Here is a 24,477-nt window from a genome sequence, read left to right on the forward strand (position 1 = left end):
GCGGAGCGGCTCGCGGAAAAATAATTTTAGCCCAGCGAATCACTCACCCGCATGAGCGGGGCGCTCTGCTTCCCTACCTAGTGGTCCAAATAGGAGTTACTGAGAAATGAATTTGAATTACGCTTGCTTTTATAATGCAAGAAATGTTGAATAAAGATATATTACACGTTCTCAGTACATTATTTGTTAATAATATACTGAGTACTAATGTACGGGTCAGCGCCGCAGTCGCCGTCGTCGATGCAGAACTGCCGGCGTTCATGTTCGCGGCTGCCATCTTGCATTTCCCATACACGCCCGCGCGCGCTTACGCATGCTCGCGCGCTGCGTATACCCTCCGCTGGGGAGTGCTTTCCAGCGGGCGTAAACGCTGCTCCGTAAAACAGCTGGCCGCCTCAGCGTTGTGCGCATGCGCAGTCGTGTCTCCGCTCGCCCGCTCCGCTCCGCTGGCCGTAAACCCGCTGGGCTAAAACTCTCTATAGCCCGACGTAGCCTGACGTCTGGCGAAAACAACAGCGCCTATGGTTCGACCGATGGTTCGACGCACTGGCGGAGCCAACGTAACCGGACGCGGCCAACGCGCTCCGACGCGCCCGGCGTCGCACGACGCTCGCCCGCGCGCCGAATACGTGGTGCTATAAACGCGCCTTTGACGGCTGCTTCGCCAGCGCTGGGTCGCTCACTCTTGCCATGGATGGCGCACTGGCTGGGCCGTATGTGCGTGCACTTCGGCGAAAGTGACAGCATAGAGAAAGAAATTTCAACTAGAGCGGACACTCCCACAGAGACCAGAGGCCGAATTGACTGTAGCACACCAAGCGGATGTTGTTGACTCCTTCCGGTTTCGGTTTTGGGCGCGCGCGCTTTGAACACCACTTGGTACACGCCGCGCCGGCTCCGCTGCTCGGCGCGGCATTCATTTTTTTTTTCGCTTCTGCTGAACCTCGCGCGGCCTTGGCGTGGAATCGTTTCATTATTAAGTAGAAATGACTGCGATTGACCTTTACAAGACTCCGCCGAATCTGTCACGTGTAATTTCACAAAGAAAACGAAAGACGTCTTCTGAAATGATGAAATGTTTATTTTGCTCTATATAAATGCTCGTTCCGGGCTGCTTCTGCATTCATCCAAAGTTGTGGCACCAGGTAAGCAGCAGTCGTTGCCGTACGATGCTCCACCGGATGCCATCAGCTGAAAGAAAGTAAATTACAAGCATGTATCATTTCGGTATATTGACCTAACAACCGGACATCATTCTGGTTAACCTCCCTGCCTTCTTTTCTCCTTCATCCTCCTTGACCTAACAGGAGTATTGCGTGTAGAGGCGAAACGTGCGTAAGTGGTGAATGAGCGGCATTACAGATAAATTCATTTTTACGTACATTTCGCAGCAAAAACTCCTCCCAAACAATGCCATAAAATCTGAACATCCGATTTTCAAGCACCCCTCCTTTCCCGGGCATTATTTCCTGCACTTTAAGTGCACAAATACACGGGTGACTGCGCGTTTCCAAAACAACTTGGCCTCAGTCGACACGATGGTACGCCAAGTACACAAAGGTGGCTACAACACAGGCTCAGCCCGACCATGTTACACGCTCGCAGAATGCCTTCTAATCGCACTCAAGTCAGACTCGTGGGTGTAAAGCCTGTTTTCAGTCGCTCAGAATACATAAATGTCATGTTCTTGAGCTCCTCTGTGTTATCTTTTACGCGTCCTGCCGGCGCATGCAACACTCCCGTGTTATCACTCTCGGCAATCGCTAGTCGCGTTTTCAAGAAGTGCGAGTATCGAAATAAGGTATATGTTGTTGCAGGCTATAAAATGCGTCACAAGCTTGTCCCACTAATATTCAGTACACGCAAAACTCACTATGGCCGGCTTGCACTTTAGCTAACAGCTTCACAACCCCAGGCGTGGCGAGCAAGCTTCAAGATATCCCAAAAAGTTACCAAATAATTTACAATACTTCTTCGGGTCAGAGAATGCGTCACGAACTTCTACCAGTAAGATTCAGTACACGCGAAACTAACTGCGGTACACAGCCGAGCTGCTTTTCGCTAACTGCGCCACCACGCCGAGCGCGGCCAGTGTGCTTGAAAAGTACCCCAAAAAGTAGTGAAATTAGTTGCAAGAATGTCTTGGGTCAGAGAAAGTGCCAAAACTTGTCCCGGTAAGGTTCAGTACACGCGAAACTGCGTCACACGGCCAAGATGCTTTTCGTCAGAAAGCCAGGTGCGGCGAGTGTGGCCAAAAACTACCGAAATAGGTTTTAATTATGCTTGGGCTCACAGAAAGCGTCGCAAACATCTCCCAGTACGAGTAATTACCTCATAATAACTATGCTTGGACTGCGGAGCTGTTTTTCAATAACTGCGCCACTATATAGGTTCAGTTTTGTGCAGTAAGCCTAAATGTGCTTGAAGTGCGTCGCAGACTGTCAAACAGAATTCCTCACCTTGCTGTAGTCCAGTAGTGCAGCGGTGCCGAGTCGAAATGCAGACGGAACACAAGAGAACGCCGGGAGCCCAAAAAACGGGCTACACCCAAAAGAGACGGGTCGCCGAGCACGCGAGCTTCGCATGCGCAGCCGGCCTCGCCCACTCCTGCGGCTTGTCTGGCGCATGAAGTATGCACGCGCGTCTGGCGTGCCGCTAGCTTGTTGCTAGGCAACGTAACAAAAAGTTGAAAAGTGTAAGTTCATTTATACGCAAAACTTTTTCACATTTAGTGGGAGGGAATAAAAAAAAATAAGACGTTGTCTGGAAGTTTATTTCACATTCTTTTTTCTGATGCTCGCGTCAACTTACGGATGGTGCTGAAACTAGGCGTGACGTGTTTCCAGTTGCCAGTTTTTGAAGAGTGTCCCCTCTTGTTGAATTTATTTCTCTATGGTGACAGGCTGAATCCAATCATCTAGTAGATATAGCTAGACGGCAGGCTGCGGCATCTCAAGCAAAGACAAAGTTGCCTGCGTAAATACCGGAGCAAAGGGAGGCCAGATTAGCGCATAATAGAGAAGCTTACCAAGCGAAGAAGCGTGCCAAGATCGAAGCTACTGCAAGCACCGCCGTCATTCAGCAACACGAATAACAAGAAGGAGACGAAGGCGTGCATGCAAACAACAGTACCCATAACGAACGTTTGACGAACCACACCCTCTGGCTGGCGGCAAGCTCGACTGCAACGGCCATGTTTCGCCGCGACTTCACGGACCGCCCTTTCGGCAGCGTGTGTAACGTGTGAAAGACTGTGGCCTAACTTTAATGAAACACTGTGTGTATATACTTTGCGAAATCAAGCCTCAAAATCTCAAAAGCAAATGTATAGTAGCTCTTCAAACTATAGGAAAAATTTCATGCCGTTATTTGAGACGTTAAGTTTTTCTGGGGTATTTCATATCTTAACACAATTGCCACGCTTGTCCTTACCCTTTCGTAAGATTGCAGCGGCATGTATAAAAAAGAACAATTTAAGACCGGATTATCGACGTTATTTCGAGCGACTCCATTACAGCTTTTTTTTTATTCCTTTGTTTAACCGCTTGTTTGTTGGTTCTTGACTTTGGTTCTTGAAGTAGCTTGACTTTGGTTCAAGTAGGAGTTCGATTATATCGATTACTTCGAGATATATGACTGCACTTATAATTCCGGCAGAACTCATTGTGCACAGAATAATGCACAGAACATGCATTATTCTAAACTAAATTATTCATTTCTTTCTGACCCGCAGCGGTGGCTTAGCAGTTATAGTGTTGCGCTGATAAGCACGAGGTCGCAGGATCGAATCCCGGCACGACATTTTCATACGGTCCAAATGCAAAAACGCCCTGTGCATTGGGGACACGTTTAAAGATCCCTTGGTGGTCAAAATTAACCGTGACTTCACCACTATGGCCTGCCCCATAATCAAATCGTGATCCTGGCAGGTAAAACCCCAGAATTTATTCATTCATTTCTTTCTCTTGCTTCTTTTACGTTGTTTCGAACTCGGCGTTTCCAGCTGATTCTTTACGTACTTTATGCTTTCGTGTGCCAAGGGTCACAGCTGGCAGTGTCATTCGCGTCTATTCGACAGATGAAATCTGCTTATTTGAAGAGTAAGTCCTTGACGCTGCCTCAGACTCAGTATGCCTGATGGCGCCGTGTATTTTTACGCTTTTTTTTTACTGCAAACGGCCTCTATCGGCTTCAGATGAGGGGGCCTAGACTGTTTGTCTTTTGTTTTTGAGCAGCCACCGCCCCTTGGCATTTTGCCCCTACACAAGTTTTGTTCCTGGTTTACTCATTTCCTTGACACTAACGTATTTCTTCATGCCTGTAGATATTCAGATTGTATTTGGTTGCTTTATTTGCGTTAGAAAAGATGACCTGGTAGATATCGGACATGCACGATATACTTGAAAAGAACAATATTTGCTTTTTAGTTTGATTCGTTTATTTAATTCACAAGATTCATGACGTCAATGTGCAATTCACAGAACCAATATAATTTTAGTTTCACGCCTCAAATGAAGTTCTAGTAAGACAAAATTTGATGTTCAGAATAAAAGTGCCATATATGCTTCGAATGTGTTATTTTTAGATTGCCATGCACCCAGAATAGTCATTTTTGTTACTATTATCCTGGGTCTTGCATGTTCACGCTTATTTAGGAGCGCGAATTTGCACCTAGGATATAACGGGGCTTTTAGAAGATGTGAAGTAATTTTTATTGGACAGTGGTACCTGGAGTAGAAGTTCATCAATTCTGTGGCTTTCAGCCTAGCTTCGCCCATTATTGGTATTATCTATGGCGGGGTTCATTGGCGCAGATGTGAAACATATAGATAACTCGTGCCAAATTGGTGGTCGTACGTGAGGGCAGTCCCGGGCAGGGGTCTAAAGCAACTGAAACCAAAGCAAACTAGCTGTCAAGACACCTTGAAGTTAGCCATCATACAATGAATTAAGTGGTCCAGTTTAATTGCTTAGCGCGAAGTGATGAACGGATGAATGCAATAAACAGCACTACCCATGGGCTGGATCCCGCAATTGAAATGTATGGATTTGGAGCACACTGCCGCTCTGCAACGGCTGCGACCTTCCAGGCGTTAATTTACCTGGGAGTGTAATGCCCCGTACACTTGATATCACAAAACTTTCAACCATATCTATATAAATAAATGAAAAAAAAACGTTCTGTTTATATAGACTGCAAGTGGTTGAATAGACGGCCTATTTCCGAGCGCGTGTTAAGAGATAAGCATAGTTCGCATCGCAGCCCTCGAGTAAAACGGTTAATTTTTTTCCCACTTGGTATTTACTACGTTGCTATAACAGAATGATTAGTACTTGGGTAATCAGTAACAGTTGCTTCATTATTTCAATTTACTGTCTGTCGGACTTTCCCCTAGCGCATAATGAACGAATGCACCAAATATTTAGCAGTATAGAGAATCTTGAATGTGGATTTAGGGTGTCATCAAACTTAAAAGCCTTGAATGTGGGCCTTTAGTTTGTTGTAATGAGATAAGTCAACACATTATAAGAACGAATCGTATTTTCGTTACATTGAACTGAACTGAACTCAGCCGTATTTTTTTTTCTTTTGCTACAATGTTTCGTGAGGCCAAGCAAAAAGCTGAATAACAGCTTGATAGGAACTGTCCATCTCGTACACACATCGGCATAGTGGTAGTCAATGTAAAAAGTACTTTGCTTGTTTAGTAGAATGCCTCCTACATTGGCAACACATATATACATTGATATAAACATGCATATTATATACGTTTACATAAAAGATTAATAATTTCAATGCTGTGACCCTTATAACTACAATCACTCGAAATATTCCAGAATAACTATGCACGTTTTCTTATGTATAGCTATGCTCGAAGTACAAGTGTCATCGACATGAAATCCAGCCTATGTATGTATACATGGGCAAATGCTTATTTCAGAGAGTCTACCATCATCATCACCTACGCGCTGGCCTCATCCCTCCACCTACGTACTTTTCTTGTCGGTTGACCCCATTCATAAAGTAGGGTGTGCATCTTCTCCCACAAAGACCTTTCTACAGTCTTTCATACCGAACACCTCACGTGACTGGAACCACCTTCCAGCCAATCTTGTTTCCATTAGGGATCATGCTTTGTTCAATCATCATTTGGATTTTTTAATTGTAGCTAACTGTGCCATATTGCGAGTCATTTTATTTGTACCACGCTGTTTGAATTTGTTTTGTCGTTACTTCTTGTATTCTGCCTTATTAGTTTTTGTATTACCGTTTCTTTTGTATAGCTTTGTATAACCTACCGTTCCTTTGTAACCACTCCCCCCTGTAATGCATTTGCGTTTGAGGGTATTTGGTATACATAAATACTCAGTGACCTAAGTTGATCCGATGGTTGGTTTCGAACCCTGCTACTTCAGCACAGGAGCCCGCTGCGCTAACCATATTCGACCACTGACTACCCGCTGACCGAGGTTGGCAGGAAGATGGTTAGATACAAACATAGAAACATACATGAGTAAGTAGCCCCTGGAATGTGAGTAAAGTACCCAAAGAAGGCTAACTCATTGTTACAGCGATGTAAAGAAGCATGTTTATATATGTAGGGCATTGAAAAGATAGCAGCGGATGCTCGTACTAATCGCTCTAGAGAGTTTGTTGATTATATGGCTGACGTCGTCATACCATGTAATTTGTTCTTCAAAGTAATTCCCACTGTTAATATTGACAGTACGAGCTCCATTTGCACATCTCTTAACTGAAGTGGAAGAAGCTCAACACACTTGACGTAGATGGAATAAGACTGCTTTAGTGTTGGTAACGTATTTCTAAATCGTTTCGAGTAACCTAAACACGTATATTAGATAGTGCTTGATTATAACTCGTTATTAAATGTGTGATGAAAAAAAACACTAGTTTCATGAGCAGGTTTACGTTCATTATTGATGGTGGGATCTCATTAAAATAAAGTGCAAACGAAACCGTCCGAGAATCCCCCTCTGAGGTACACCAGAACCCTCTCAATAGAGGCGTTCACCAGTTAAGCCTATATTTCTAAAGCGCAGCCCTTAGGTGCCTGGTCCTGCGGCGAGCGTCGGCGTCGGCGCAACCGAACGGACGGACACGGCGAAAGATGAAAGTGAACGCGGAGAGCAGCGGAGATGGAAAAAACACGAGGATGAAAGGGGAGGATGGAGTGGAACAATGAGGCGGAAAGAAGATGAGGGTATGACGAAAGGGTGATAAGAAAAGCGTAGTGAGGTCACGATAGCTTGTAGATGGCGCCAGAGTTTGCGCGCGCGTCTGGGAGGCCTGTGGGCGGCGGCTGCTGTGAATCGCGCCCACGCGTCACCAACGCGCTGGCCCTCGCGACCTCCAGACTAGCGTGGCAGTCGCACCACACTTCGCTCAGTTTGCAACGTACCGCACGAGCCAGATTGTCCGCGCAAGTCAATATATCGTAAAATGAAAACACGTAAACAGTTGCGCTCAGATTTCTCCTTACGGAGTAACGTCAAATTTCTCATTAGGGAATATCGTAATCGTCGGCGAATTTCTTTTGAATAACTGTATGCAAGAAGGTGTTGACGCCTGTTGACAGTGCCGGCTACACCTCTTCTCAAAATCATAAATGAGCTCAATAAACAGCACAAATAAAGCGTCACACAATGCCTTTATTGCCAGAAAAGTTCAACTTTCTTAGCAAAACGTTGGGGTCAGCAAAGTGAAAGGCTTTGGAAAAATCAAGAAATAAACCGTGTACCATTTACTGCTGCCCATGACATGCATTGCAAATTGTGTGTGCCCTTGCCATTGCGATAGCAGTTATGCTCCACGCGAATTGTCACTGTATTCGTCGTCGTCTGCGCTACCGTGATGTTCTATATAAAGTCCAAGTGCGTTAATATCTCGGCCACGTGCGCATGCTACAGGTGCTAGAGAAGGATTGCGACGGTGAGCCGAGTAGGATTGTGGCTTGATACGCTGGCGTCTTCTCACGCGCACAAGGGGCGGGGAGGGGAGTGTAGCGGGGAGGTGTGCGTGCGCTAGGAGGAGGGGAGCCTGTCACTGCGCATCTCTTTTTCTACTCCGGCTGCGACAGCTGAGCGCCGCCGCGCGCGCCTTATCTTGGAGGAGACCTCCGGTGTGTTCGAATTTTATTTATTTATTTATTTACCCATGGCGCCACAGTAGCATTACAGTAATGATATGCGACCTGAGATAACTGATGGCTTTGTGTGCGCTGTCGAGTTCACATTAAAGCGAGAGGCAGCACGAAGGGGAATTCACTCACCGCCGCTGCCGTCACACCAGCGTTCTGACAGCGAGCGTCCAGGGTCATCGAGGGAGGAGTGTTACTATTTGCCTGCGCCTGCGTGACAACGTGCTTGCTAATTTAGTTAGCAAACGAATGTTTACTGCAGTATATACGGCCGATAAAACTACTAACCTTACCTTGTATAGCTATCTAACAATTTGCTATCGCAATCAATGCTTCGCCTTCTTGGTGAAACTGCGACTTTAAAAACAATTTGTTATTGCAAATGCGCTTTCCTCTCTGAATGTTGATACTGTCGCTGTAAGGCATGTGCAGGTGTTATCTCTACATCGTGGATCTATTTTGACTGTCTGTTTTTTCTGTATTGCAGATTCCAAATCAGAAGGACCGTATGTTGGGCTAGTTGGTCTAACATAGCTACTTTCAGATATAGCAAAAAAAAGGACACATACAGGTGAATAACACATGTTTGTTTTAATGTACACAACATCTGATTTCATAAAGAGAGCCACGTACAAGTGTCACGCCCCCTTCCCCATGCGAACGTGATAAGGACTAATCTAAAGAAGGTGAACATTACTGCTACCTGCTTCAGACAACAGAGTTCAAGAAGCTCAGCTCAGCACTGTGAACAAAGAATAGACCCTTTGTTTATACAGAAAGGTGAATTCTTTTGGATTAAGAAGGCTTCTAAAGATACACAAGCCGTGTAGTTTGCAAACTTACCTAAGATGATGATCCCACGAAATCGTGCTTCGCAACCACACGTCGTGAAATGGGCAACTAAATGTGCAGATTTGTCATCTTTTCTCCTTAGCTTTTAGCGCATGCTCGCCCACCTTACTTAGGGGCATTCATGCCTGGTTTGCCAACCTCGTTTGCTGTCACTGCAAATTCGTGGACAGAGCCTAGAAAGCTTATTAGGAGCCGTGAAGACCACAGGAATGCGATACCTGTTCACGACCTTGCAGTTGTGCAAGACCGTATGCATATAAGGCATGATTAAGGGTCTCGCCGTCTGTGACTGGGTCTGTGCCCCTTCCTTTCCAGCTCTGTTCTTTACTTTCTGCAGGAACTCAGAGAAAGCCGCTGCCAATAGGCGACTAATCTGATGTTCGAAGCTATGCGGCGTTGCATGTAGCATAGGCGCATCTACCGGGGGGGGGGGGGGGGACGAGGGGGGCAGCTGCTCCCCCACTGTCAAAAGTGGGGGGGCGGGGAAAAATTTGTCATTTGCACACCCCCTCACTTTTGATAGCGCGCACTCTCGGTTTCACACTAGAAAGTCCAACAAAAGTACAGCTCTAGCAAAATTTTCTTTCTGAATGCAATTACCACATAAGTAATGCTTTCCTTTACTACGCATCCCCTGCTTGGACAGCGAGGATTGTCTTTTGTGCCTTCTCGGGACGCCCTGTAGTGGACGACGCATGGTATTGGCTATACACACTCGCGTTGCTGGGCAGTTCCTGCCGTAACAAATGTCAGCTTGCGCAACTTGCATCATGCCCAGCTTTTTGGGACCGCTAAATCCGTATTCGAATCAGCTTGCTACATTTAACCTGTGGTTGAGGGGAGGTCCGGATAAAGTATTATAGTCAGCCGCAACCAACAATTGGTGTGCCTTACGGCATGAAATAGTTGGATTATCAAATGCGGCAACTATTTATCTCTCTCCAGAGATAGCCTGCCTAGCGTAGATAGCCTACACATCTAAATCTCTTGACTATGGTAAATGCTATGGCGAGGTAACACGTGCATTGATGAATCACTGGCTTTTTGAAAATTCCCACCAAATGCTCCAAAGCTTTACATGCGGGCAAGTTTTAAAATTGTACAGTCATGTATATACGGGCAACGTTTTAAAGTACGCGATATAATTACAAGAAACTGAAACCTTTACTGCAGCTTGAAGAAACTTGGGATCGGGAGGAGTGCACTTCCGTCTGGTCATGCGCTGGTTCTTCAAAATCTACCTGCTCGTGATGGTTTCTTCATGGTGATCTGTGGGGGGTCCCGAGGAAATTTCTGCAGCTCGGCCAGCAAGTCCGTGAGCCAGCAGTCCGCCTCCTCGTTGCCACCCAGGTCCGTGTGCCCTGTGCACAAGACGATGGCATGGTCCTCAATCAATCTGGGGCCCAGGATATCGGTGACACACCTGGGTAGTGTGCCGCTGAGGTATAACCGACAGGCGGCTTGTGAATCCGTCAGGATGTGTGCGAAGCGACCCTTTCGTTCTGCTTTTCTGATTGCGAGGGCTATGGCCACTGTCTCTGCGGTGGCGCTTGATCTGGTCCGTATAGACTCGCAGGCCACCAGCTTGTTTTGGTTGGTTACTGCCGTTGCATATGCCTGTTTTCTGGGGCCCTGTGGTGGTGTGGAGTAAAGGGTAGTGTCGGCGTAGTAGGTATCAGGATCGTTCGTCCTCTCGAGGAGTTTTCGTGCTCGCGCTTGCCGCCACTTTTAGTTGTGGAGCGGATGCATGTTCTTGGGGACCGGTTCCATGATTATACGTGCCCGTAGGTGGATCAGTACGATGGCCATTTTGTCTCCCCAGTATTGGGGGTGAGTGGGTATCCCAATGTTTGCAGTCGTTCTGTTTGTGTGATTAGCGTGGCGGCTGCCAGTTCTTCATCTGTTATTTATGCCGTTGACAAGAGCCTCATGCTGTTCGGAAGTTGCAGTGCAGCTTTGTATGCAATTCATATGAGCTTGTCGATGTGTTCTATTTCGGTCTTGCGTGTAGCTTGAAAGGGTAGGGCGAAGAAGATTCGGCTGAGGACGAAGGCCTGTACGAGGCGTAGTGTCTCGACCTCTGTCATCTCATCTTTACTTGCTATTCTAACTATGAGCGTTGTAATGCTCTTGACGGTGTGTTTGAGTTTGTCTCTTGCCGTTTTATTCTGTTATTTTCTTGTACATGCATGCCCAGGATTCGTGCTACCGGGGCCCTGTTAATTCCCTGTCCGGCAATCGTCAGGTGAAGGGGAGGGCATAGTTGGACTGGGTGCGCGGTTGTCTTATTTGCAGGTATTCTAATTTGTTTGCGGCGCAGGTCATACCTGCTGTCAGAAGGTAGCCTTGAATGTTGTCTATAGCGGTTTGCAGTACATATTGCCGTTCTCCATAGGAGCCCTTGGTTGCCCATAGTGTGATGTCGTCCGCGTAAAAAGCACAGCCTGGTTCGGTATATCCTCCAGTTGTAGACTAGTTTTCGGAGCCCGATGTTGAAAGGGAATGGGGACAGGATGGAACCCTGTGGCGTGCTTTTCAGTGGGAGGTCGTATGGTGGTGACTTAGTGTGGGCCATGCCAATCTGTGCTTTGCGATTGCCAATGAATGCAGATACATAGTTGAATATGCGTCCCCCGCATCCAGTGGCTGTGAGACCATCTGGTAGGTAGAATGCGCGATGTCGTCGAAGGCTTTTGCGATGTCAACCCCAACGAGCAAGTTGTTAGGGCTACCTTGAGGTGGGTTAAGCACCTCTTCCTTGAGCAATAAGACTACGTCCTGGACAGACATCCCTCGTCTGAATCTGTACATAGATGTTGGTAGGAGCCCTCCTTCTGTTAATTGTTCGAGGCGAGATAGTACGACTTCTTGAAAGATTTTGCCCATACTGGATGTTCGTGAGATTGGTCGTAGCTGATCAAAGCTTTTCCGCTTTACTGGTTTGGGTATCAGTACGATCTGTGCTAGTGTCCATTCTGTGGGCATTTTTCCACCCGGTGTCCAGATTTCCTTATTGAAGTGGTTTTTCTTTCGGAGACGACCACCGAGGAGGCGACGACTAGTGGTTGCGGCAATGACGGGCGATGTGTCCAATACGGGAACAATTAAAACAGATGGGCCTATCATCCGCTGTGTGCCAGTCAGCTGGGTTGCGACGGAGTGGCGGAAAGCTTTGCGTCTGGGAGCGAGTGACACGAGAAATCTGGTAGGTGTTTGTAGTGCGGACTGAGCAGAGAGATGGAATGCCCGAACTCGCTACTTCCTCCCGAACGACCACTTGTATAAGGGAGATAGCGGGCACGCTTTCCCGACAGTCGGAACGAACTGGATCCGGCGCCATGGCCTCAAGCTCACGTCGAACGACGTGCGTTATATCTGCCGGTCCTGTCGGCTGAACGAACCGCGGCGGATCTTCGCATGACGACGTCACGGCGGTATTGGGCAATCTGTGGAAAGGTTGAGCAACGCGGTGGCCCTTCCCTTGTTCGAAACGCCGAAACTACTTTATAATTGCATACACAATGGCAAAATCCTTACACATCAGGAGATTGAAGGCATCGTCTGCAATACCTTTTAGTATGTGACCAATGTTGCCTGCCTCGGTCATGTTGTTATGAGCCTTGCGACAGAGGACCAGCACATCCTGTATGTACACGACATAGAATTCTATGGACGTCTGAACGCGGCACGCAAGTTCTTTTTCTGCTGCCAGCGGACCACCGACACGTCTGCCAAAGAGGTCTCGCATTTTTTCTTTGCAGACATCCCAGCTCGTTAGGTCAGCTTCATGTGTATCGTACCATTGCTTCGCAGTTCCTCTCAGATAAAATATCACATTTGCTAGCATCATTGTTGGATTCCACGTGTCGTTATTTCACACTCGATCGTACATGGCAAGCCAGTCCTCGACGTCGGCGTTGTCCGTGCCACAAAATGTCCCCGGGTCCCGCGGATGATTGAGGATGACCGTTGACACGGGCTGCTGAGGCGGTGTCGCTTGTGTCGGTTGATTTGCCATTGTAGCGGCAGGTAGATGACGTCCGCTGCGAAGTTCTGTGATTGTACCCCGCCCCTCCATCAAATTGTTGGAGGAAGAAAGGAGGGCCACGAGTGTAAAATTATGCATATTTAAGATTGGTGTACATGGCGTTCAGGCAATGGCCAGCCTTCGTCTTCCTCTAGTTCATGTCACCTTCTTCTTTCCCTTCACCGTAAGAATATATGCAGGGAGAGCACGAGGGGGAGTCTGAGATTGTTTGCAGCTTGCCTCCCCCCTCGCCCCCTCGAGAAATAGTTGGTACGTCACTGGCATGCGGGCACGACTTTCGGAGGGCAGCACCCAGACACTGAAATGCCTGCCTTACGCCAACCCAGCGGCCCAAGTTGCCTACAAGTTTGGGCCACTATGTATACTCGGGGTCGTGATGCCGCCGTCGTCATTGTATCATCATCATTCCAGTTTCGTCGTCTGACTTCCGCCATGCTGTCCTCGTCACATCTTTCGCGCCTACACAGTGAACAAAGTTGTCTAACAGTTTGGGTCCCTAGGTGCGTGCTCGTGGTCGTGATGCCGCCGAGGTCATTGCATTGTCGTCATTCCAGCTTCGTCATTCCACTTTCGTTATGCCGCCATCCTTAAGCCATCGTCGTCATGGAGTGGTTATACATTCGTCATCATATCGTCGTTGTGATGCCTTCCGTTTCTTTCGACATCGTATTCACTTCAGCTTCGTCATGCGGTTCTGATCATGTCGTCGTTGTCGCACCGCCAGCGTCATGCAGTCGTCAGACATTCGTTGTCATAGCGTCGTGATACCGTGTGTGATCGGTCCATTGTCGTGACTCCAGCTTCGTCATCCGATTATGGTCATGCCGTCGTCGTCACGCCATCGGGGTCATACAGTCGCCATCACGCCATTGTTGTCATATCCCCGTCATCGTCCTCATACCGTTGTCTTGCTATCGTTGTCATTTCACCTTAGCCGTATACACCAGAACACCGTGAATTCAAAGGGCGCCGCCATATTGATGAGCGCCGGTCGTGCCATCTATCCCAAGCGCCGCGAAGTAGCAGGCCTGGGCTGCCACGCCGGGAGATGCGACCCGGCGCGAAAGCGAAACTTGGGCTTTTTAGCTGGGCGGAAGGCGTGTTTCACGTTTTTTTTAACCTGTCATTTTCGCTGTCTGGATTCAATCAAACTTCAAGACCTCCTGCAAGTCCACAATGGACACACTGAGTGCTGTGCAGACTGCAGAAGCGAATACATCGGGTAGGTACGCTATTACGTTTGTACAAACCGCGCGCTATATGCTAGAACACCTGTGAGCTTTTTGGCACGTAACCTGTGAAGGAATTTACAGCACTGTGTTGGTGCCATATATTATTAAAGCACGCAGAACACTGTCATCTGCACTTTCAGTTTGGTCTTGTTTTTAATGGTCTCTAGTGGGTTGGCCGCGCTTGGCAACCAACTGGCGAGGTCGTTTGACTGCCTGGTAAGCACACGCCTGCCCTTCACCACCTGCACACTGAAAACAAAATAGATGTTATAGTAAGAAGGGCTGTAGTTCTTTCCCATGCCATCACTTTTGCGAAGATATAAAGTCCTCTCAAAATGAAACAGAAAATACACCAGGCCAATTGTATCGTGCAACCACTTAAGAGTACAGCATTCAGAACAAAAGCCTACAGCACTCGAACAAGCAGCATATGATGCTAAACCTGCACTCATTGGAAAATGAGGTACTACAGTAGTTATAATGTTCAACTACATGTGCAGTCAAAGCCCGTATAACAGGGCGAGCATCACAGATGCAGGTGTTGTACAGTTGCACAAACCATGACAGGGCACGTAAAATTACCATCCCTACTTAAAGCTGCATCATCAGGACCCCTTTGGTACAAGACATCAACCGCACCTGCATTCCAAGAAATTAGCCCCACCAACTGCAGCTACCTGGTACCAGACCTGTTTCGCTTGTGCGAGGCCATCGGATTGTTGGCGCTCCCTTAGAAAAGAAAACAGTAAAAAAAAACTAGTGAGAACGATCAACATTTTGTTACAAAATACAACAATAATTAAGCACCTTATTTTCCTCCCCATATGAACGGAAATATTTTGCGCTTTGCCCCTCATAACAGCCCGCACGCAGTTTAGAGCTCAGGAGGCTCAAATGAATTCGTTACGAATGACACCTGCAACACCAGCTCGTAAAGGTAGGTGCGCTGCAAGAACACCTTCGGCGACGAGTAGTCGTCGTTTACGTTTTTGTGGACGCATGCTACATGACGAGCAGACTTCGGTTTACTTTCATTAGCAATAACGCTCACCAGCAAGGCCTACAGCTTGTCGTTCACGCTTAATGGTCATTCCGTGCACCAGCTGCAAGTATCGCTAACCGCAAACTCAACTGTTCCGCTTAGCCGTCGGGAGCTCTGCCTGAATGAAAACACGAAAAGGCTTACCTTTTTGTTATAGCCAAGGCCAAGCACCGGCGCGGGATTCTGCTCTGCAGGCTTGTTGCCCAGAAAGTGCTCGGAGCAAACCTGCGTGTTACACGTATTACGTTCGTAGGGCGCCAAGTTGAACGTGGCACCAAAATATACACAGATCGAATACTCACTCGTGCATTTTCACTGGGTTGTTAGTTCTTCCTATTCAAGCTATCCACCGGTGGCGCAGCTTGGCATTCTTCGTTGCGGATGGAAATCGGCGCAGGCTGAAAACACCGCACCGGCACGATTCCCTACGTGTGTTGTGCTCTTCGCAAACAGCGCTAAGCAACCTGCTCCTTTTCCGCTGGTTGTTTTGGCATCCAAACACGACGCAATGATGCCCAGATGACTTCTTCTACTTTGGATCCGTGTGAACGGGCACATTTCCGCACTTTGGAGCCCTAGAGCTGGCGCTTGCCATGTCTACTGGCCGCCGGCGAACACACTTTGGCAGCCCAGTACAAAATAGCGCCGGTCGACCGGGCAATCCGGGTGCGAGAGTATGCGTTCGGTTAGTCTGGGTGCGAGACTAGCGTGTTCTGGTCTATAGCCGCCATGAATTCTTGTCAAACCATCGTCGCGATGCCAACGTCGCCTTTCCGTCGTCATCACTCAAACTTCGTCGTCCGGCTCTTGACGTACCATCACCGTCACGCCATCGCTCTCGTACACTCATTGTCTTCATCCAGTCATCGTCACATCATTGTGCTCGTGCAGTCGTCGTCGTACCGCCTTCGTCAGTCCACCAACGTGATTCTAGCCATTTTGGTAATTTTAGCGTCGTTGGTCACTACGTCGTCATCATATAGTCGTCGTCATTACGTCATGCTGAAGTCCACCTTGGCAAGCCAGCTAGTGTTATTGCCACACGGGCCGATACCAGAATACAGTGCATGCGAATATGCTCTCAGCAACGGAAGTCTCAAATTGGCCACTACAGATTCTAAATAAATGTGTGTTGAGCAATAAAGTGGAACGCTGCATAGCTTCAATGTTATTCTCATTACCGTCAAGAGTCATCGTGAGATGTGTTCTTTCCGTTTTTTTTCTTTCTTTTTTTTGCAGCAGCGCAGCTGTTTTAAGTCTAGCCTTCACCGTCCGGCGTCTGCGGTACTGCAGGCGGGGAAAGGGGTGCAGGTTACGGAGTTCACTGGCAGAGGGCGCGCCGGAAGTAAGAGCGGGGCCTCACCGGGTTGAGCGAACCAATCAGATTGCGTGCCGGGGTAGGGGGAGGAGAGGGTTATAAGAGCAGGTGTTACGCCGGAGCGCACCCCTTCGACCCATGGATTCCGCTCGGCGCGATCGGCAGCGGGGGTTCGCACGAGAGCGGCAGCGCCGACGTCGCGAAAATCCTGAGTTTCGAGAGCGAGAAGCGCAAGCAAAGAGCCAGCGGAGAGAAGCTGCTACCACTGAGGGTCGGGAGTGGGAAGCGCAAGCTTAACACCGGTGTAGGTAAACTAACTTAAGCTTTCACGAGAAGGCAACCCAAGCCAACCACCAGCAGAGTCGAACTAACCAAAACCAAAATTTAGAGAGTAGGAGGCTAACTAACAAAAATTTAGAGAGTAGGAGGCCGAGCAGACAAATCGACGCAGAGAGATTCCTTCCTCCCACGGAGGGTGCCGACGGACGGTTCAAGAGAGGATTCCTCGACGTTGAGTGCGGCCACAACGGCAAGGTGTCAGATAGACTGTGGTTTGATCACAACCTCAGCGTGTGTGCAATCGGGAACCCAAGCTTGTATCTAGCAAAAGGACGACAACGAGACAAAAGACTTTAATAAAAATCGCACGAAACACGAGTTCAAACTTGAAAAGACGACCGCCAGCTTTGCTGTTTTGACAGCTTTCGCGGCGTGGAACTGGCTTTGCTTTTATTTTTGTAGGCTCTCCATTTTATTAGAGCATGACATAAACAATTAAATTGAATATAACGCCTCACAATGTTCTACCATATAATCATAATCTTGTATATAATGTATGAACCTTCCCGTAGAGCTTTCACGAGTCCCCTGTAAACAGTTATTTAACGTAGAAAGAGTGCCATCTTGGCTGCCTGTGGAAAAAAAATGACATATAGGGCAAGTTGTTTTAAATCTGTAAACGATGTTCGATGCGTCCGTAGCATGTACGTGACTGTTAGATCTAAGGGATATTAGTGATTTGTTTCATATTTATGTTTATTAATTAACATTTGAACTAATTAGAAGGTAATTAATTTCTTATTGTTTCATACAGCAGTTTGCGATCACCTATTTTCATGCCATATGTCATTATTTATGAAATGAGTGAGTTCTTATTATCAAGCTGCCTCGTTTTCTTTCTACAAATATTGCATCAGACCGCATCTTGCATCACTGAAGACACGTTAGTTACTGTTGAAACCAGTCCTTGAAGGCGGGTAGCTGCAAACAGATTTCAACATAATCGAACACGCCAATCGGTGTAAGAACGCCTTTCTAATCGAGCGCACAGTGCATACATGCCTAAAAAATGTACTGAATGCTTAGTGGTCACAGCAGTTACTCTTTCCTGCTGGCCCATACTAGCTTTTTACTGACTATTTAATAATGTGAGAGATAGACAGGTACATACAGAAACGAAGTTGGTAAATTTTTTACAGTTTTATTTGTCCCACATTGAGCGACGAAGATTTCAGGGGAAAATATTTACGGCGATGCGCTTTTCGGGAAATATTGGGCAGTAAATTGTGAAGCTTATGATTTCTATAAAGTGGCAATGCTCTTGCACCCATTGCTTTCCATTACGCAAGTGTAACATATTGCTTAGAATATTATTCTGAAGGTTTATTACCAAGTCTCTCTTATATATAACGTAATGAGTGATTGTAATACCTTAAGTGACATCAGCTGCCTCAATATAGCTAAAGCATACGTCATTATCCGCATTGCACTGCATTCAACATTTTTCTCTTTTCGAAAATTCCAAGTGCACGGCGTGTACGTCACTGTCGTTTCATTGTCTATAGAGCGTGTCTAAAGAACTTGTCTAAAGAGCGTGTTCCGGTTATCAAGCGCGATAAAAGCTAAACTAACCAATCTTGCCAGACTATTCGAAAAGCCTTTTCATCCGTTTCTGATTACGTTTAGAATATCTTATTCGCACGATCGTAAAAATGCGTCGTACACGTCGATCATAATTTTCGAAAGCAATATTCCTCGTCTACGAGCAACTTTTTTTCTAAATAGGGAAGGGGAGTAACTAAATGAAGCTACGGCTGTTTCGTATTTCTTTGGGCTGCTGACTTGATGCGACCTTAGTAGAGCTTATGTAAATACTGACCCAAAAGCAGCAGCACACAAGGTACACTATTTATGGCGCGCACTCCTTGCTTGATTCCTTTTGCTTAAACTATACCTCAACCAGAGGCGTGAGTAGATTATTGTGCTTACAACAATTTCATTCTGTGTTTCAGAGCTAAAGAGTAGTGATTTTTCGCGTTGGTTGCCAGAATGAGTACCAGCTTTTCTTTCAGAATATGGGGACATGGCTGTCTTTGTCTCATGTTTCGCGATTATTGGTGAGAGGAGGATCCGTATATAGGCGATCATGCATAAATCCCAGTGCGTGCATATCTATCGGAGATCTATATACTGCGTGCGATGAAAGACCTTGTTTTTCTAGCCTTGTGCGATAACGCACAGAAGGAGCCTACATGGACGAGGGTAGGGAACAAAACTAAAATTTTCGTCCAACAAAATGAAAAGAAAGATGGATGTGTATGTGTGGCCGGTTTACCCCTGCTACATTTGCTGATATTACTCAAGAACTATTTTTCGCGCCTAAAACTGGGGGGCCCTCACATAAATACATTTACTACGTACACACCCTGCGTAACTCAAATGATCACGCATAAACGTTGTGTCATCAACGTTTCTGGCAAGTCAGGCAGTATTACAATACTCTTTCATCAACATTTCCTTCTTCATCATCCTGTTTGTATGCATACTACAGAACTAAGGTATCTTTCAGAGACCTCCAATTAACCCTGCCTTGCGCTAGCTGATTCCAAGTTGTGCCTGCAAATTTCCTTATTTCATCACACTACTTAATTCTCTGCCATCCTTGACTGCGCGTCCCTTTCCTTATTGAGGTTAGAACTGTTAAGGCTTATATAGTTCTCACTAATGGCTATCTCCTCTGATACAGAGGTCATCTGGATAAGAAAGTAAACGAAATACAGGGTAGGATGTCTTGTGCGTAAGGGCAACATTGAAGAATTCTACAGCATTAATTAAAGGGGTGAAGTCGTCATAGTAAACCTCAACAAAGCTCTTCGTTTATTATTTCATGAATCAGAAGAAGGGCAATCGAGGGTGCAAGAAAAGCGTAAATTTTGTTCTTTTGATAGGAATGTACAAATGAGGAAAAAAACAACTTGTCGCCGGTGTCTTAAAGGGCCCCCCACCACGTCTTGCCATTTTGAGCTGAGAAGCACAGAGCATACATTGCGTGATAACGATCATTTCTGCAAAGTATTACATCGCTACGCGCCGGGGAAAGATCTGAAATTTCAAACCGAATGGTGTCCGCAGTGTGACGTCGCTCGTGGTGACACGTGACTTCGAGAATTATTCAAGACGCTTGTTATTTGTGCGATCTTTTGCTTCAGTTGACGAATTGAAGTTTAGAGAAATAATAAAACACACAAACTGAATGTCTGCGTGTTTTTTGTTTTACTTCGCACCAAGGCAAGAGAGATGTACTTCCGCTTCGTCTGCTTGTTTCCACGGTCGTGCGGTCACGTGCGCACGTGCCGAAACTATGCCACTTTCTACCCTGTTCCAGCGTCCATCATACGCTCTGCGATCCGCTTGTTCTGGCTCAGTATTCCGTCTAGCACTGAATTATACCGCTAGTCATGTTTCCTTGTGCACTGTGCGCAAAATCGTGCGCTGCGCGAACGAGACAACAGCTCGCGCGCAACACCGTGGGCAGAAGTGCGTAGCGCAGAAAAAAAAAAAAGCGAGGAGAAAAAAATGGCTGTGGCTTAGGTAAGGTTAAGCCCAGGATGCGAAGCATACTAGCCTTTATTTTAGTTGTTGAACCACTGTTTAGCCTGGTGAACTGCTGTTGCTTGGCTATATTTGGTTCGGCTAGACGAAGAAACAACTCATGCATTACTTCTTCGCCTTCAAGAGTGGAACGCGACAGCGTTCCCGTCGACCCGCCAAGGGGTGTAAGACAATGGGCTACAGGGCAGCGACTACGCGCCCCGCATTGGACGCGGTGAGCGTCGAGCAAAGCAGCGTTCGGCGCGGCAACGAAATGTGCGCCTGAGCAAGAGACGCACGCCTTAGAAACAGCGCGTTTCTAAGGCAACACCGCATTCACTAGAGGCGCTTTTGTACCGCTTTGAAGCGTTGTACTCGTGGCTCAGTGGTAGCGTCTCCGTCCCACACTCCGGAGACCCTGGTTCGATTCCCACCCAGCCCGTCTTGCAAGAGTTGAGCCAAAGCCACTTCTCCTCTGTCGTGACGTCACGGTGTCACGTGATTTCATGGTCACCGCCGCGCCTGAGGAGCTGGGTTGAGCCCTCGTAATATGCTTCGCATAAAAAATGAAGGTGTGGCCTGTTGCGTATGCGTCACGCGATCCTCTAGGTCCGGTACGGGAGAAGAGAGAGAAAGAGAACAATTTTATTGAAAATGCCTGCAGAATCGGTTAGGCTCCCTCCACGCAGGGAGGACAAGCTTTTACCGCGACGCGGCCACTACGTCAGTCTCGTGCGTTGTGCTCCTCGAGGTCTTGGTCCCTGGCTACTTCCGTGGGTCCGAGAGGGCCGCCGCCCCCTTTCCGGAGGTGCTACCTCGGTTTCTCGCGGTCGCTGCCTCTCTAGAGCTGCCGAGACCTGATGGACGGCCTTGAGTTGTGTCTCTTGATCATAGCTCCTTGTTGCAGCCTCTAGCTGCGGCGGGATCGTCGTCTTCTAGCTGGCCTCTCGCGGATTTACGCTACAGTCCCAAAAGATGTGAGCCGTGGTGGCTCTCTCCTTCACGCACCGTCTACACACGTCACTCGCGTACACGCTCGGACACACGTGCTTAGCTAGCACCGGGGTGAGCAGGGACACCGTCTGTAATTGTCTGTATAACACTACCTCCTTCCGGGTAAGCCCCAGGTGAGGTGGCGGCATAGTCTGTCTGTTCAGTCTGTACCAGTTCACTATTTCGTTAAAGGTGGTCATCTTGTCCTTGGCACTGCACCGTGACCAACACTCCGAGCCGGCCGTGCTTGCAGCTGCGTGGTTGGTTAGTCCTCGCGCAGCCGAGTTGGCCGCCTCGTTGTGGTTCACGTTCCCGCGTTCCGACTCGTCACTGCCCATGTGGGCCGGAAACCACTTGATCACCACAGCTTTTTTGCGTCCGATGTCTTCGGCATTCCGCAGTATGCGCGCGGCCTCACTACATACCCTACCCTTGGCGTAGTTCATCATTGCCGTTCTAGAGTCACACAACACTGTAGTGCATCCGGGGCAGACGGCCAAGGTGATGGCCACGTACTCCGCCCGGTGCGCTTCCCGAGTTCTGACGCTCGCCGCCGTCTTCGTTGCACCCGTCGATGCCCCGACAACCACGGCCGCGTATGCGTCGCTGATCCCTCCATACTCAGCCACGTCCACGTAGACGGCACTTTCTTCTCTGGCGTGGAGGTCCGCGAAAGCCCTGGTCCTCGCCAACCTCCGCTCCTTGTTGTGCTCGGGGTTCACGTTTCTCGGGATCGGGCAGACCTTGAGCTTTCTGTTGATGCTATCCGGTATAGGTACGTCTTTCTGCTGCTTGCCTTCCCTCGGCTCGAGGCCAAGGTCCCGCAGTATCTGTCTTCCGGTTCTCGTTTCCGAGAGACGCTCGAGTTGCGCCGTTCTCTGTGCTTCGGCTATTTCGTCCAGCGTGTTGTGGACTCCCAGCGCCATGAATTTTTCAGTGCTCGGTCTCCCGAGGAGACCGAGTGCCGCCTTATACGCCTTGCGTATGGTGGCGTCTATCTTGTTACGTTCGCTCGGCCTCCAGTTGTGGAAGGCGGCCACGTACGTTATGTGGCTAATTGCGAAGGATTGAACGAGCCTAGTCATGCTCTCCTCCTTCATCCCCGCTCTTGTGTTGGACACCCTCTTGATGAGTCTCATTGCCGCGGCCGCTTTGCCCGCGAGCTTGCTGACCGTTTCACCGTTGACTCGGTTTCGCTGGATGAGCAGCCCGAGCACTCGAATCTTCTCGACCTCCGGTATTACTAGTCCTCCCGCCGTATTGACCATGATGTTAGGACGCTCGTACTTCACTTCCATATTCTTTCTTTTCTTGCCCGCTCTTGTCGGTGGAATCACCAGCAGTTCTGACTTGATGGCAGAGCAAACGAGTCCAGACCCGCCCAGCTGCTCCTCGATGGCGTTGACGGCTTCTTGCAGCGTTGTCTCGATGTGTCCGTCGCTTCCTCCCGGTACCCATAGCGAAGCGTCGTCGGCGTAGATGGTGCGGCTGACTCCCGCTACTCTTTCTAGCCGGTTGGCCACCCCCATCATCACGAGGTTGAAGAGTAGCGGGAGATCACCGAGCCCTGCGGAGTTCTGACGCTGTTCAGCTTCTTCTCTTCGAGCTGCAGGTCTCCCGCGCAGATTTCGGTGGTCCGTTCCGTCAGGAAGTCTTTGAAGTACTGGTATGTCCTCCTGCTCATGTTTAGCCTGGATACTTGGGCCAGGATAGCTGAGTGCCTCACTTTATCGAAGGTGCTCTGCAAGTCCAAACCGAGTATGGCTCTATTGTCCTAGGTGCCCGTCGTATCGTCGATGATCTCTTTCTTCAGTGCGATCATGGCGTCTTGCGTCCCGAGCTTGTTCCGAAACCCGATGATGGAATTTGGGTAAAGCTCCAATTCTTCCAGGTAATGCTGCCACCTGTTCGTGGGAACGTGCTCGAGGACCTTTCTCACGCACGAAGTGAGTGAGATCGGCCTGAGGTTCTCTCTGTTGGGCGGCCTGCCAGGCTTGGGGATGAGGATTGTCTTGGCTGCTTTCCATTGGTTGGGCAGCCTTCCTTCTTGCCAGCACTTGTTGTAGAAGTTCGTGAGCGTTTCGATGGCCGCTTCGTTGAGGTTCTTGAGCGCTCTGTTGGTCACTCGATTGGGACCCGCGGCGGACCTGCCATCAAGACCCTGCAGGGCAACCTGACTTCCTACGTCTGGATGTCTCGATCTAGCGTCTCGTTCTCGTTGCCTTGGTAATCCGGGTGTCTTTCCGTGGGGGTGGTTGGTAGGTACTTGGCGTCCAAGCACCGCTTGACCTCGTCCTCCCCAGATTGCCTTGTGTAGGATCCTGGCCACGTTGTTGCGTTGGTGGCCCTTGGTCTTGGTTTCATCGAGGAGGTGCCGCATCATGTTCCACGTCTTGGCCTTGTGCATCTGTCCGTCGGCTTCGTTGCAGGCCTCGTTCCACTGTTGGGTGCATAGCACCCTGCAGTGGACCTGGATCTACCTATTGAGCTCGGCGATCTTGTTCCTTAGACTTCGGTTGGTTCGTCGCTTCTGCCACCACGCCTTTATGGACTGCTTGGCTTCTATCACGTGGGACAGCCGACTGTCCATCTTGTATATCCGTTCGTCCATCTCCAGCTCTTTTGTGTCTCCTTCCGTCGTCTCAACGACGTTGGCCACCCATCGCTCGATCTCCGTAATGTCCAGTTGCACCGCGGGTAGTGCCTTTCGAAAGACGTCCCAGTCCGTAATGCGATGCTTCCTTATGCCGGTGTTGCCTTGGCCTTCAAGCGGTATGACGACCTCCACGATGTAGTGATCGCTGCCCAGCTCTTGGCCCGTGTTTCTCCATTTCGCTTCTCTCGATCCTCCGTCGGTTTTGACGAAGGTAAGGTCCGGAGTGGTGTCTCTCGTAACCGATCTGCCGATCCTGGTGGGAAAGGCCGGATCCGTGATTAGGTTCAGTCCCACGTTGGTGGCGTCT

The 24,477-nt window shown here is 48.4% G+C and overlaps 1 protein-coding gene, 1 long non-coding RNA gene and 1 pseudogene across 2 annotated transcripts in view; 1 reads left to right on the top strand and 2 right to left on the bottom strand.

The window, feature by feature from the left end:
* Positions 1 to 8,702, top strand: part of LOC135917235 (beta-1,3-galactosyltransferase 4-like) — a 256,520-nt gene extending 247,818 nt beyond the window's left edge. The window contains exon 4 of the mRNA XM_070536839.1: positions 8,647 to 8,702. Within this exon, the coding sequence (XP_070392940.1) occupies positions 8,647 to 8,679 (33 nt within the window). The 3' untranslated portion in view covers positions 8,680 to 8,702. The remainder of the gene's footprint in view (positions 1 to 8,646) is intronic.
* Positions 8,703 to 14,074: 5,372 nt separating this feature from the next.
* LOC139059599 (uncharacterized) lies at positions 14,075 to 15,933 on the bottom strand. Its single transcript, XR_011514226.1, has 3 exons — positions 15,636 to 15,933; positions 15,478 to 15,558; positions 14,075 to 14,540 (listed from the first exon to the last, which is right to left on the bottom strand). It is a non-coding gene; the product is annotated as an uncharacterized lncRNA (long non-coding RNA).
* Positions 15,934 to 21,286: 5,353 nt separating this feature from the next.
* LOC135916863 (uncharacterized) lies at positions 21,287 to 23,921 on the bottom strand (annotated as a pseudogene).
* Positions 23,922 to 24,477: the final 556 nt, after the last annotated feature.

This window comes from Dermacentor albipictus, chromosome 4, assembly GCF_038994185.2.
Source record: "Dermacentor albipictus isolate Rhodes 1998 colony chromosome 4, USDA_Dalb.pri_finalv2, whole genome shotgun sequence".
NCBI lineage: Eukaryota > Metazoa > Arthropoda > Arachnida > Ixodida > Ixodidae > Dermacentor > Dermacentor albipictus.